The sequence below is a fragment of the Odocoileus virginianus genome, chromosome 4 (assembly GCF_023699985.2).
Source record: "Odocoileus virginianus isolate 20LAN1187 ecotype Illinois chromosome 4, Ovbor_1.2, whole genome shotgun sequence".
Taxonomy (NCBI): domain Eukaryota; kingdom Metazoa; phylum Chordata; class Mammalia; order Artiodactyla; family Cervidae; genus Odocoileus; species Odocoileus virginianus.
In genome coordinates this window covers 65,713,445-65,728,896 of record NC_069677.1, presented here as the reverse complement: position 1 = coordinate 65,728,896, position 15,452 = coordinate 65,713,445, and the positions used below count along the sequence as shown (strand labels likewise).

Genomic DNA, 15,452 nt, shown 5'->3' with positions numbered 1-15,452 from the left:
TGCAAAACAGAAAAAGAGACTCATGTATAGAACAGACTTGTGGACTCTGGGAGAAGGCGAGGGTGGGATGTTTCAAGAGAACAGCATTGAAACATGTATATTATCTAGGGTGAAACAGATCACCAGCCCAGGTTGGGTGCATGAGACAAGTGCTCGGGCCTGGTGCACTGGGAAGACCCAGAGGGATCGGGTGGAGAGGGAGGTGGGAGGGGGGACTGGGATGGGGAATGCATGTAAATCCATGGCTAATTCATTTCAATGTATGACAAAAACTACTGTAATGATGTAAAGTAATTAGCCTCCAACTAATAAAAATAAATGGAAAAAAAAAAAAAAGAGCATACTCCAAAATAACTGGATTGCATTTCTTTGCGCAACCATGCTTAGTACAACAGCATTTTGTTTTGTCACTTTCTCTGGTCAGCCTGATCAAATACTCTGCCCACTTAAAGGAGATTGACCTTGGAAACAATGTCCTGGGAGAAAAGGCTGCTGTTGACCTACTTGAAGCACTGAGAGCCAGAAAGACAGGTAGGTGTTTTCAGTTTGTATTCCCCTTCACCTGTCCACATCCAATCCTTCCCAAATGCTGCACTACTCACAACTTGCTCCACTTTTTCCACTGAATAACTGGCTGGAGCTAAGTGACGACCAGGATCACTGTCACAGGCTGGCACCGTTGTGTGGCCTGTGATTTGCATTAAGTTCAAGTGCTCTTAGGATGTGATATGTAGGGTTTGATCTAGGTGATAAATGTTGAAACGAAAATTTCTCCATTGCTCTTTCTTTCCTCCTGTGCTCTTGAAAAGTGAAAGTGTTAGTCACTCAGTCATGTCTGACTCTTTGCAACCCCATGTACTGTAGCCCACCAGGCTCCTCTGTCCATGAATTCTCCAGACAAGAATACCAAAGTGGGTTGCCATTCCCTTCTCCAGGGGATCTTCCCCAGAGATCAAACCTGGGTCTCCTGTATTGCAGACAGATTCTTTACCATCTGAGTTGCCAGGGAAGCCCTGTACTCTTATCCTCACCTATTCTCTGAGGACTTGTCTCCTATTCTCTATTCTTTTTCCCAACCTGACCTTCAAAGATTTCTCCAGGTATCAACTGGAAAACTAAAGTAACAGCCCTCATAAGATTCTAATGTGCTTCCTGGATCATCAAAGCCTGGTTCAAGTGTGATAGGTACAGAGAGAGCATTAAGGGTATTTTTTGATCATGTAATCCTTTTGTAATTCAGAGCCAGACATTGTGGAAAGCAAAGTCAAGTGGGCCTTTGGAAGCACTGCTGTTAGTAAAGCTAGTGGATGCGATGAAATTCCAGCAGAGCTCCTCAAAACCCTAATGGATGATGTCATCAAAGTGTTGCATTCATTATCTTAGCAAATCTGGAAGACCCAGCAGTGGCCACAGGACTGGAAAAGGTCAATCCTCATCCCAATTCTCAAGAAAGGCAGTACTAAAGAATGTTCTAACCATCAGACAATTGCACTTATCTCCCTTGCTAGTAAGGTCATGCTTAAAATCTTGCATGCTAGGCTTCAGCATTATGCAAACCAAAACTTCCAGATGTCCAAGCAAGGTTTAGAAAAGGCAGAGGAACCAGAGATCAAATTGCCAACATTCACTGGATCATAGAGAAAGCTAAGGAATTCCAGAAAAACATCTACGTCTCTTTCATCGACTACACCAAAGCCTTTAATTGTGTGGATCATAATAAACTGTGGAAAGCTCTAAAAGAGATGGGAATACCAGACCGCCTCACCTGTCTCCTGAGAAACCTGTGTGGGGGTCAAGAAGCAACAGTTAGAACCCTGTATGGAACAACTGACTGGTTCAACATTGAGAAACGAGTATGACAGAGCTGTCTGCTGTCACCCTGTTTACTTAACCTATATGCTGAGCACATCATGAAAAATGCCAGGCTGGATGAGTTACAAGCTGGCATCAAGATAGACAGGAGAAACATCAACAACTTCATATATGTGGATGATACCACTCTAATGGCAGAAAGCATGGAGGAACTAAAGAGCCCTTGATAAGGATAAAGGAGGAATGTGAAAGAGCCAACTTAAAACTAAATATTAAAAAAACTAAGATCATGGCATCTAGCACCATTACTTCATGGAAAATAGAGGGGGAAAAGGTGGAAGTAGTGACATATTTCCTCTACTTGGGCTCTAAAATCACTGCAGATGGTGCAGCCATGAAATCAGAAGACATTCGCTTCTTGGCAGGAAAGCTATGAAAAACCTAGACAGTGTATTGAAAAGCAGAGACATTACTCTGCCGACAAAGGTCTGTATAGTCAAGGCTATGGTCTTCCCAGTGGTCATATACAGCTGTGAGAGCTGGACCATAAAGAAGGCAGAATGCCAAAGAATTGATGCCTTTGAACTATGATGCTGGAGAAGACTCCTTAGGGCTCCTTGGATAGCAAGGAGATCAAACCAGTCAGTCTTAAGGGAAATCAACACTGAATACTCATTGGAAGAACTGATGCTGAAGCTGAAACTCCAATATTTTGGTCATCTGATGCAAACAGCTGATTCATTGGAAAAGTCCATGATGCTGGGAAAGATTGAGGGCAAAAGGAAAAGAGGGCATCAGAGGATGAGATGACTCGATGGCATCACCAATGCGATGGACATGAACTTAGGCAAACTTCGTGAGATGGTGAGGGACAGGGAGGCCTGGTGGACTGCAGTCCATAGAGTCGCAAAGAGTTGGACACGACTGAGCCACTGAGCAACAACAAAAATCCTTTGAAAGTGAAAGGATCACATGGAACCAGCTGTTTAGTATTGGCCATACCTGTCCTCTCCTTCACAATACACATGTCCAGAATTAATGATAGCCACTCTTACTGCTGGTGGAAAAATGAGGAAAGGTCATTTTACTTTATTTTTAAATTTTATTTATCTATTTATTTTGTAACACCAAAACATTTTGTACTGGGGTATAACCTATTAGCAATGTTGTGACAGTTTCAGATGAACAGTGAAGGGACTCAGCCATATATGTCTGTCTGTCCATTCTCCCCCAGATCCCCTTCCCATCCAGGCTGGCGCATAACACTGAGCAGAGTTCCATGTGCTACACAGTAGGTTTTTATTAGTTATCCATTTTAAAAATAGCAGTGTGTACAAAGAAAGGTCATTTTCAATAAAGCTCAATGAAAGACAGCATAGACATATTTGAAAATCCAAACTCAACGTTAAAACACGGGACACATCTTGGTACACTATCTGGTAGATTATGTGGAGAGAATGAAATGATATAAGCATCCAGTCTTCTATCATTTCTACTAAAAGTCTTAGAGACATGACATAATTTCACTGCAGTTTTTTTTTTAACACTGGCAGCTTTAGAGAGAATTATAATATTACTGTTTACTTCACTGTCACTTTTTTTTCCCACTGTCATTTTTAAACTGAAATTACTGCATTGCCATTTAACAGCCAATCAAATGATTCCAGGATTTTAAGATCATCTCTAGAGAAACAGAACATCTACTTCCTAGTCCATTTAAGTTGAATTTAAACTAAACAGATTTATTCTGTTAAAATTAATTTAAATTTAGCTTTAATTTAGGCTCATTAAACAGAAGGCAGGTTAATGATTTCATTTGGTTTTTCTTGGCACTGTAGCAACTTTCTCATTACACACTGCACCAGAAGACATTATAAGACTGCAGTGGGTGCTAAATGATGGGTGGTCTCAGATGGAAGATAATGATCACTGAGTACATATTTGGAGCTGCAAAACATAGTGCTTGCTTGGTAAATGGTTCAATTTGCATAATTAGGAAGATGATCATGAAATACCTGCCTGAAAATATTCATTTAAAAAGCATTAAAATGTCCTTTCTAGTTTAAGAAATCAGCTTTTCCCAAATGTGGTAGTACATATGAGTAGTTTGAATGCATTCATATTCTGAACCAAATAATTATGAGGTATTTCTGCTGGAGCAGTTCAATCAGATTTGTTAGTCTGAATACCAGAAAAGACTCTTCAAACCAAGGTAACTTGGTTGGATTCTACAGGGAAAATATCTTGCCATTTAGCCCTAATATGACATCATTTTAAACATTAAAAGCAATTAGTAATATCACTGGTTAGAGAACTAATGTTCTTCTGATTGCTTCTGTGTTCTTATCATTAATAAGTTATTAAGATAATTTTTAATTCTAATTCTCCTTCTCTCATGAAATCCAAATTAATAACCTAAGGCTATTTATTTGCCAGCCAAGGAGTTCTTAATGACCCATTTTAATGATGGAATACACACAATAATGATGTTTCCTCAGAAACATCAACTCCATGTGCTTAAAAAATATATATAACAGAAAGACAAGTCTCTATCCACATCTTACAGCACTGTTTTTTGACTAATTTTTTTTTTTAAAGAACTAGACTACTTCAGGATCACTTTGTTTATTTATTCATACTTATTTCTTTCACATACATTTATTAAATGCCTTTTGTGTGTCAGGCCCTATTCTAAATGCTGGTAATTGAGCAATGAATTCCTGCTTTCATGGGACTTACTTCCTAGTGGAGAATGACAGACAGTAAATCAGCTACTTCAAAAAGAAGGAAAATATATATGATTGTGTATCATATGGAGATTATACTTCCAAGAAAAGTAAAGCAAGAAAAGGAGAGAGTGTGTATATGTCAGGGGCTGGAGGCTGCCAGGGAAAAGGGACATTTGAATAAAGACCCAAAGGAGGAAGGGAGCAAGCCATGTAAATATCTGTGAGATGCACATTCCAGGTAAATGAATAGCAAGCACAGTGGTCATAAAGCAGGAGCCTACCTGGTGTGTGCAAGGGCCAGTAAGGCGGCCCGCAGAGCTGGAATGAGAGAGAACAGGAAGGTAATAAGGTAAAAATTCCAAGAAGTAAGTGAAGGGGGCGAGGGGCCTTCTAGACAATTACAAGAACTTTAGTTTTTAACTCTGCTGAAATGGAAAAGCACCTGAGAACTTTAAGCTGAGCTGTGACCTGATCTGACCCACATTTTAACAGGATCATTCCAACTCTAAATTGAAACAGATTCCGGGGGAGGCAAGGGTAGAAGCAGAGAGAACACTTAGGGAGTTTTCTCTGGAAAAATGAAACAGCCTTTCAGCAGACCCAGGACACCCAGCAATGAGCTTGAGGTGAGAAGCTAGAAAAAGGAGGAGTAAGGAAAATTCTACACATTGAACTTCTGGAATTCAGCCTTTCTCTTCACCCAAGCTATCTTTGTCTGCCTTGCTTTCAGAAGGCTGATAGTCATGTAGAAGACTGGGGTATTCTTTGAAAAACTGAACAGCCTCAGAGAAAGGAATTCCAGATGGTGACAGCTGGCCACTCCTTCAACATTCAAAAAAGCCCTGCACATACACAGGAGCTTCCCATGAGCCTTTGGATGCCTCTTGCTTCACTGTGAACAGAAATCTCAGAATCTCCAGAGACATGAAGCAGTTCTCCAACACAGGAAACCATGCCTGGAACAAAGAGAATAAAAGAGCCCTGAAGATATAGAGGCTATGTGAAAACTTTAAAAAGAAATAAATTATAACACCCTCAGTGAAACAGAAGATCATGCATCTATAAAACAAGAACAGGATGCTATGAAAAAAGATTAGAAAAAAATTAGGTTCTTAGAAAGTGAAAATTAAAACTTCAAACAAATGTTGAAAAATGAAGTCAAGAAAGTCTTCAAAAGTAGAGCAAAAGATAGGGAGATGAAAAATTGGTGAAAAAATATGAACAAGAGGATCAGTCTAAGAGCACCAGTAGCTAACGCCTAACTTCAGAAAGAAAAGAAACAAGTGAGGGAAGGGAATTATCAAAGAATAAACCAAGAACTTTCCCAGAACCAAGGGACATAAATCTGCATATTGAAAGAGCCCACTGAGTGCTCAGCACAGTGCATGACAATCATGACTTTCAGAATGCTAGGAATAAAAGATAGATCCTAACAACATACGGGGCTTCCCTGCTAGCTCAGATGGTAAAGAATCTGCTTGCAGTGGGATTCCCTGGTGGCTCAGACAGTAAAGCATCTGCCTGCAATGCAGGAGACCCAGGTTCGATCCTCGGGTCGGGAAGATCCCCTGGAGAAGGGAATGGCAACCCACTTCAGTATCCCTGCCTAGAGAACTCCATGGACAGACCATGGGGTCACAAAGAGTTGGACACGACTGAGCGACTAGCACACACAACAGTATATAAAAAGAGAAAAGAAAGATTGCACACAAAGGACTGGGAGTCAGGAAAATCATAGACTTTGTAACTGAAAACTCGAGGACAAGGAGCTCTGCCATGACAACTCTGTGAGAACTCTACACATTCCCAACTCCTAACCAAGTGTGAGCGTAAACTAGAGATGTTTGTAGCTTGAAAGGACTCAAACTCTGTACCTCCTCTGTATCCATTCGCAGAAAGCTTCCAGTGAATACACTTGAGCAAAGTGAGGGAATAAATCACATAGACAAAGAATACAGAATCTAGAAATCAGAAGAATTGAAGAAAAGGGAGTCCCAGATGATGGTTGAGGTCAGAAAAATGGAGGACTTTAAAAAGGGGGAATGCATTAATATTGCATTAAAAACTGAATTAACAGGGGATTGGAAATGCTTACGTATTTTGAAAGAAATAATGATAGCTATATGAGAAATAAAAGAAATTAAGGGGACTATTTCAAATAGGTATTTAATTATTTAGTTATAGTATTATTTTGATTGAAATATTTTTAGAGAATTGAATAGGGCATAGCTTTCTCACCATACCAGTCACCATTATATAATTCCATCTCAGTATCTAATACTATCTTAGGTCATCTCAGTTTCTGGTAAGGACTTGGAGCATTGAAGAATGGGTAGAACTTTACAAGGAGAAGAAATTTTTGTGTGAAAGTATGTTCAGGGAACATGACAGTCTCTTGTGGGTTTGGGTGCTACACCAACACTCTGATGCTTCAGGCTGGCCCCCAAACCATACTGCTGGCCCCATTTCAAATGGTCTCCAACCCCTGAAACTCCTTTCAGCCAGAGCCATGAATCCCACACATTTCCTGCCTTTCTCAGTGATCAAGACTTTGGACCTTGTTTTCCTATTGAAGATCTTGTCTTCCTCTACTTTGGACCTATCCTATTTCTTTTTTGTAAACTCTGAGCTTTGCTTCTCTCCTTGACTATGATTCACACCTATTGAGATGATGCTTGGCTGTGTGGAAAAGAACCAGCTACAGTGGTTTAATAAGGTAGAGGAAGACTGGGGAGGTAACAGACACTCCACCATGTCATTCACATGCCAGGTTCCCTCTCTCTTTCTTCACCATTAACCTCAGCAAGCTTATCCTCATGGTTTATCCTCAAGGTTTATCCTCATGGTTGCAAAGTGGCTGCTTCACCTGTAGCCTCCCATTTCTATCCCACACCCGAAGAAGGAAGGGACAAGGAGAAATTGTGGACACCTATATAAGGAAAATCTCTGAAATTCTCAGGAGAGTTCTGCTTATGTCTAGTTGGTGAGAAGTATGTCACATGCCCACCCTTAATGCCAAGGAGGACTGGAAAATAGATTTTTTTATAGCTGGGCACATTGTTACACTTTAAAAAAATGAGTTATCTTAGAAAAGAAGAGGAGAAAAGAGATCAAGCAGGGAGTTAGCTGTCTTGCCTCAAACTCTTTCAGATTGCTATAGATCAGTCAGCCAGTTCTTTGTGCCAGTCCTTTGTCAAAGGCCCTTGAAGCCAGTGACCCCTTCAGAGTGGCCCACGTGAGAAACTAGCCTCTTTATTAGACATTCGGCATGGCCCCTTGAGTCAGCTTGCATCTGTATAACCTGCTGCTCAATGAGGGAGCGTAGAAGACACACCTGGGCCAAAAGTGGACCCAAGAAGGGACTTCCCTGGTGGTCCAGTGGTTAAGAATCTACCTTCCAATACAGGGGACTCAGGTTGGATCCCTGGTTGGGGAACTAAGATCCCACATGCCACAGTGCAACTAAGACCCCACACCACAACTAGATAGTCTGTGCACCGCAACGAAGATCCCACTTGGCACAAGGAAGATCCCACAAGCCACAACTAAGACTCAACACAGCAAAATTAATTAATCTTTTAATTAACTAAATTTTAAATTGACCTTTAATTTTTAAATTACTTAGTTTAAATTTTTAATTAATTAAATCAATTAATTTAATTAAATAATAGACCTAGGAAATACAAGGGGCTACTGCACGCCCTCCCAATATAGGCATGCCCCTGGAAGATGATTACCTTAGATTTTGTCCTGGACAAACCCCACTGTGCAGTATCAGAGCAGACCCCCACCACCACATTAACACACCCTGATTTTCCGTACAAGCCATGGGATGAAAGGACCCCCTAGCACACCAAGTACCGATAACCATCGATCACCGGGGGAAATCATCCAGCTAGGATACTGACTCCTTTCTCTCCCAGGCACATTTTTACCACCCAGGCCCTCAGTGACCCAGGTTCTGGCCCTTTCAAGTCCTGAAATTATAAACCATATTGTCTTACAGCTCTAAGCCCCTCACCCTTCACCACCCTTTACTGTACCCAGCCTGACCTCATCCCACACTTTTACAGCCATCTTCAAGTTTCAACCTCAGTTCAGATCCAGGTGGTTACTTCTGTGCCATGCTGCCGTGCTGTCACTTCAGTTGTGTCCAACTCTTAGTGACCCTGTGGACTGTAGCCTGCCAGTCTCCTCTGTCCATGGGGATTCTCCAGGCAAGAATACTGGAGTGGGTTGCCATGTCCTCCTCCAGGGAATCGTCCCACCCCAAGGATAGAACCCTTGTCTCTTATGCCTCCTGCATTGGCAGGCGGGTTCTTTAGCACTAGTGCCACCTGGGAAGCCCCTTGTTATTTGTACTTCTGACCAACTGACTATAAATCAGAGTCTCTCACAAGCCCCTCCTTAGGTTCAATTAGGATACAGGAAACCAGTTTACTCACTAATTGTCAGTTTATTGCAAAGGACATTAAAGGCTATGAATCAACAGCCAGCTGAAGATGTACACAGGGTAAGGTCCCAAAGGAGCTTCTGTCCTCCTGGAGTCTGGGACCCAGCACAGTGACACATGGGAGCATTCTGTTTCCCCAACTTAGACACTCTCTGAACCTCATCCTTTTGGTTCTTACAAAGGCTTTGTCACATAGGCATGGTTGGTTAAATCGCTGGCCACTGATGGCCATTAACCAATGGCCGGTCATTGGCTGTTAACCGCCAGCCTCTTCTCTCCCTGGAATCAGAGACTGAAAGTTCCAAACCTCCATTCCAGGTTGGTTTCCTTGGCAAGCAGTCCCGCTCTTTAGGGAATTTCTGAAAGTCACTTTGTTAACATAGCCCCAGCCCGTGGTAAGAAGGGGCTTGTTATGAATAAAAAGACACTAATTTCACCTTGATGGCTTTGAAGGGTTTTCAGGACTTGAAACCAAATATAATACAAGCTATTCATTCCCATTACTCTTATCTCTCAGGAAATTCCAAGGGTTGTGGGAGCTCTGAGCCAGGAACCCTGGACAAATACCACAAGAAATGTATATTTCTCATATATATATTTGGTCACCTGAATGACCAAATATATTTCTTATAAATCATAATGTATGCATACTAAGTCACTTCAGTTATGTCAGACTCTCTGTGACCCTATGGACTGCAGCCTGCCAGGGTCTTCTGTCCATGGGATTCTCTAGGCAAAAATACTTGAGTGGGTTGCCATGCCCTCCTCCAGGGGATCTTTCTGACCCAGGGACTGAACCCACATCTCTTAAGTCTACCTGCATTGGCAGATGGGTTATTTACCACTAGTGCCACCAATATCACAGGTCTATACAGGAAAATCAGTGAGAAATCTTGGTTTTAAGTTATATGAAATCAATTCCAACTGATTTCATTACAAAAAAATGTTATTGGCTCATATAATGGAAAGTCCAGGGTTGGTTCTAGCTACAGTTTCCCTTAGAGTCAGGAATTCAAATGATGCCATCTACTCCCACCTCCTGGAAGTCCTGCTTCTAGGCTGACTTTATTATTAGGCAGGTTCTTTCCACACAGTGGCAAATAGGGCAGAACTAGCCAGGAGTTTACATTCTGCCTGCTTAATCTTAAGAAAGATCCTTTCTCTTCACACTCATTGGACCACCACAAGTTACACGTACACTCATTGACCAGTCACTGCCAGGGAGAAGTAATGCATGAATCGGCCAGGTCTGAGTTACATACCCACCCCTGGAGGGCAGGGGAGTGGAACCCCAAAGGAAATTCAATGTTCTGTTCCACCAAGAAGCTACAGTGGAGGCTTGGCAAGCACAAATATAAGAGATATCTGCTAAAGATGGAGAGTCAATAATGTTATCAGAGCTGATGAACTAAAAGATCAGAATTTTTCTTTTGGATGATTAATCTGGAACCTGGGTCCAGGATGAATTTGGGATTGTGGAAGTCTGAGGTTAGGCGGACTAGTTAGACGGCAACTAGAATGGTCCAGGTAAAGGATATGACAGTGGAATAGAAAAAGAAAGGACTAGTACAAGAAGTTATTACAGAAATTATTATGATCACTCACATCAAGGAGATATAAGGAAAAGGTATTAGGTAAAAGGAAAGTTGCCCAGTTAATAAAATGTGGGAGAATGCCCTACTCAGAATGCTAAGACCCAGTCCATCAGATGGAATTGTGATAGCCTACCCATCACTACTATGTTCTTCCTCCCCTCAGGTAAACTGCCAGTCTTAAAAATTACAGTCACTCCCCAGATCTCTTCAGACACCTTCAGATCTATCTGGAAAAACAGCAAGAAATCTAGTATTACTCATAAAAAGAAGAAAAAGGTACGCTTTTGGCTATCAATGCCTGTGAGTGGCATCCACCAGGGGGCACTGTATGGAGCCTGGGTACTCCGTTGGGGTAGATGGTGCCATGAGTAGCACATGGGCTTGATGAGAGCATGAGCATTTGCGTTCAAAGTCACACTCCCCTAGACCATCATTCTACTCTGATGGATGATGACTGTACCAAGGGACAAGCCGGAAGAGAGCAGCACGGTTCTCCCAAAGATTACTGCAAACTCTGCCGCCTCTCTTTGAACTTCCCCCACCAATGCCCCCCCCCACACACACACACACACATTCTGGTTCCCGTTAGCCTACTGTTGGTCTGAAACGGAGAATTTATCTTAATTCTTTATGAAGCTGTGCTGTGTTGCCTCTTTTTGTTGTTGTTCAGTCAGTAAGTTGTGTCTGACTCTTTGTGACCCCATGGACTGCAGCATGCCAGGCTTCCCTGTCCTTAACCATCTCCCAGAGTTTGCTCAGATTCATGTCCACTGAGTCAGTGATGCCATCCAACCATCTCATCCTCTGTCACCCCCTCTCCTCCTGCCTTCAGTCTTTCCCAACATCAGGATCTTTTCCAGTGAGTTGGCTCTTCACATCAGATGGCCAAAGTATTGGGGCTTCAGCTTCAACATCAGTCCTTTCAACAAATATTCAGGGTTATTTCCTTTAGGATTGACTGGTTTGATCACCTTGCTGTCCAAGGGACTCTCAAGAGTCTTCTCCAGCACCACAGTTCAAAAGCACCAGTTCTTCAGTGTTCAGCATTCTGCCTCTTAGGGCGGGTAATGATTTACATATGCTTCCTTTCTACTGTATGAAGTTGAACTTCCTTTTTCTTTTTTTCTATTTATGATTTCCTGTTCATCTTTTCACAGGCTAAAAACTGAATATGAATACCATATATCCATATGGATTCTATTTCCATGGACAACTAGATGTGCCTGGAAAAATATTGCTTGTACTATAATAATATTTTTCACTGTAACCAAGCCCCTTTCAAGTTCTAAAATTTGATAAGACTCTTTTATGAAAGTTCAGACTAGTGTTAGTCTTATCATGCTTGTCATTTTCTAAAATGTGGGTTTCACAAACAGGTCTTAGTAAAAATAAGTGGAATTCTTCTCTGGGGCTCTTGTGCATTCTAATTTGAAGGAAGTCATGATCTTTATCTAGAAAAGAAAAACTCTTCTTTTATAAATATATCTATGGTTGGGAACAACAGGAATTTGGGAAATAATAACCACTTTCTGAAAGATAACATCTCTAAAAATAGAGATCTTACCCCAAATGAGGAAACCTTCGCTTACTGCAACCTGTACCCTAAAGTTTCAGACAGCTCCATGGGAAATGGAAGAGGTGTCATGGATCAATATTTTGATGATAAATTGGACGTGTTAAATTGTACATGTTGCAGGGATAAAAAGCATAGATTGGGCAATTAATTTGAAACCAGAATTCTCTGTGGAAACCTGCTGCTTTTCAGGTGACCTTGGGCAGGTCAGTTAACCTCACTGTGCCTCAGTTTCTCCTTACATAAGCTACAGATAAGAAGAGCACATATTCAATGGTGAGCATTGAATGATGTGACACATGTCAAGTATTTTAAGATAATACCTGTTTCATTGTACACTTTCAAAAATTAACATTAATGACTGGTATTATTGCTGATGTTGGAATTGAGTGATTCCAGTTATTTCACTTACAACAGCTACACAGGAAAAATTAAAAAAAAAATAGGCTTAAGATCTCTTCATTTAGCACTTAGAAACTGCCATTGATTCTATGTATAATGTAACAAGTGCTGGTATGTTCGGGCAAAAAACTAATTGTGGAGGTGAGGATGGTTATGGTAAATTATGTCCTCTCTTGAGGATCTTAGCACCTAGCAAGGAAGTCAAGATCCTCATACATTAAAAGTAAACATTAGGGCATGAGTTGAAATAGTCAGGGTAAGCAAACCTATGGAATAGTGACATCAACTTAACAAATCTCCAGAACTTATATATCCAATGTGTAAGATGTGTGAGGCTTCCTGATAAATTGTTTCTGCTCAAAAAAAAAAAAAAAATAGAACGTTTTAAAGATTTTCCACTGACATCCACTGGATGGGAGTGTAAAATCTGTGTGTTCATTTCGGTATATTTTGACAATGTCTATAAAAATGAAAAATAAAAACCATAGCCTTGACTTAGGCATCATAAGTATTTCCTTGCATGTGTCTGGAAGTATATCTATCTATCTATCTATCTATCTATCTATCTAGACATATATATAATATAATATAATATATATCATAACATATAGATAGATATACTCCCAGACACGTACAAGGAAATACATATTAAGATGTTCACAGCAGCACTATTAGTTATACATTGGAAACAACTAAATGTCTCTCAACTGGTTCTCAGAGACATAAATCACAGGAAATGTATATAGTGGAATACTGTGCAGTCATTAGGAAGAACAACGTGGATATGGAAGTGCTTATCTGGAGAGATGCACTAGTCATACTCTTAAACAAAAAAAGCAGCCTGGAGAATAGTGAATGTGAAAATTTCACATTAAAATGAACTGATATAATATGAGGTGGCAACTTCATCTCTGGGTTTATATATCCAAAAAAATTGAAAGCAAGATCATGAAGGGATGATTGTACACCTATGTTCATAAAGTGTTATTCATAATAATCAATGATAGAAGCAACCCATGTATCCACTGATGGATGAATAGATAAGCAAAATGTGGTAAATACATACAATGGAATAGTATTCAGTTTTAAAAAGGAAGGAAATTCTGACACATGCTACAGCATGGATGAGCCTGGAAGACTTTATGCTGCGTAACCCAGTTACAAAAAGACAAACACTGTATAATTCCAATTATGTGAAGTACCTAGGTTACTCAAACTCAGAAGCAGAAAGGAAAATGGTGGGTGCCAGAGGGACAAGTGGGAAATGCAGAGTTGTTTAATGGGTATGGAATACAGTTTCAGTTTGGGAAGATGAAAAAGTTCTAGAGATTGGTTGATAACAATGTGAATGTACTTAATGCTACTGAACTATATACACTTAAAAATGGTTAGGATGGGGGTTTCCCTGGTGGTTCAGGGGGGAAAGAGTCCACCCGCCAATGAAAGAGACATTGGTTCCATTCCTGATCCAGGAAGATCCCACATGCCGTGGAGCAACTAAGCCCATGCACCACAACTACTGAACCTATGTTCTAGAGTCCAGGAGTCACAACTCCTGAAGCCCTTGCACCCTAGAGTCTGTGCTCCACAGCAAGAGAAGCCACTGCAATGAGAAGCCCATGCACTGCAACTAGAATAGCCCCCGCCTGCAATGAAGACCCAGCACAGCCAAAAATATATAAATAAATAAATTTAAAATTTTTAGAATGGTAAACTCTGTGTTATATGTATTTTACCACAATTTAAGTTTTCAAATGAGTTGATGTGTTACATGTCTGCTAGTATATATGTAGCAATTTCTGAAGAGTCTATTAACAGTACTTGCTTTTTTCCCATTGGGTACTCAATTTACTATTTTAAGGTTTTTACCATTTATGAGCTGTCAATTAAAAAAAAAAAAAAACTTGCAATTGTTTGATGAACATCAGTAACAGCACTTTTGGGTTGTTATATGACCTGGTGCCAAATGAGAGGAAGAAACACAATAAGTGCCACGTGTCATGATTTTTCTGGGAGGAATGAATACTGGCAAAGAATGGTCACTAAGGGCAAGAAGATGAGTGAGTTTTTCCTCAGTGCAGAAGCAATGTAGCTGGAGCAGGTAGAGAGTTCTGACCAACTTCAGAGATGTTAAAATGTGAGAGGGGGAAAAAAGACAGTCCTCAGTGTGCTTGGATGCCTGAGCTAACTAATCTGATGAGGGTCTCAGTGAGGAGTGCTTAGGAAATGACACTGGAAAAGTGGATTGGCGCTATATTGTGGCAGGATTTAAAGGACCAACTGGCACATTTAGATTTTGCTGTAATGATAATGCAGAGCCGTGGAACATTTTGAGCAGGAGAGTGCTGGGTGGAAAAGGAGTATAGGAAAATTAAACAGGCATTTTAGATTGAATGCTAGAGTGGGGAGCAGAGATAGGAAGGAAGTCAGGACACAATAATCCAGGGGCAGGGAGGTGAGGCTCAGACTCAACACCAACAGGTACCACTCCTTCTTAATTATCCTCTGGCCTTTCATCTAAGGTCCCTCTTTTTCTCTTTCAAACTGCCCAGTTCACACCAAGTGGGGCATTTTTATCCTCTTCTGGTTCCAGTCTTCTTTTTTTTAAATTAATTATCTAACATTTTAGTCATTTACAGTCAGATATGCAATAGCTTAATGTGAATGAAACATGTTCTGGATGGTTCATCTGGGTTTGTTTACAGACATTTTTGTCTGGCTCCTGAAGTTACTGTGGTCAGATTTATACCTGCTATCACTACTACTGCTCTGTCCGTTTGCTTTCTCCATTTACTTCCTGGCCTCCAAGGCCTCCCATCTCCCCCCCGCCAATTCAAACTTTACCTCTTTTATGAGGTTTTCCCTCACTCCATCTGTCTTGAGGAAGG

The 15,452-nt window shown here is 40.8% G+C and overlaps 1 protein-coding gene across 1 annotated transcript in view; it reads left to right on the top strand.

Annotated features, from left to right (window-relative positions):
• The window catches only part of LOC139034676 (uncharacterized), a 46,779-nt gene extending 35,718 nt beyond the window's left edge, over positions 1-11,061 (top strand). Inside the window, exons 8-9 of the mRNA XM_070465898.1 lie at positions 425-531; positions 10,753-11,061. Coding sequence (XP_070321999.1) covers positions 425-531; positions 10,753-10,961 — 316 coding nt within the window. The 3' untranslated portion in view covers positions 10,962-11,061. The remainder of the gene's footprint in view (positions 1-424; positions 532-10,752) is intronic.
• Positions 11,062-15,452: the final 4,391 nt, after the last annotated feature.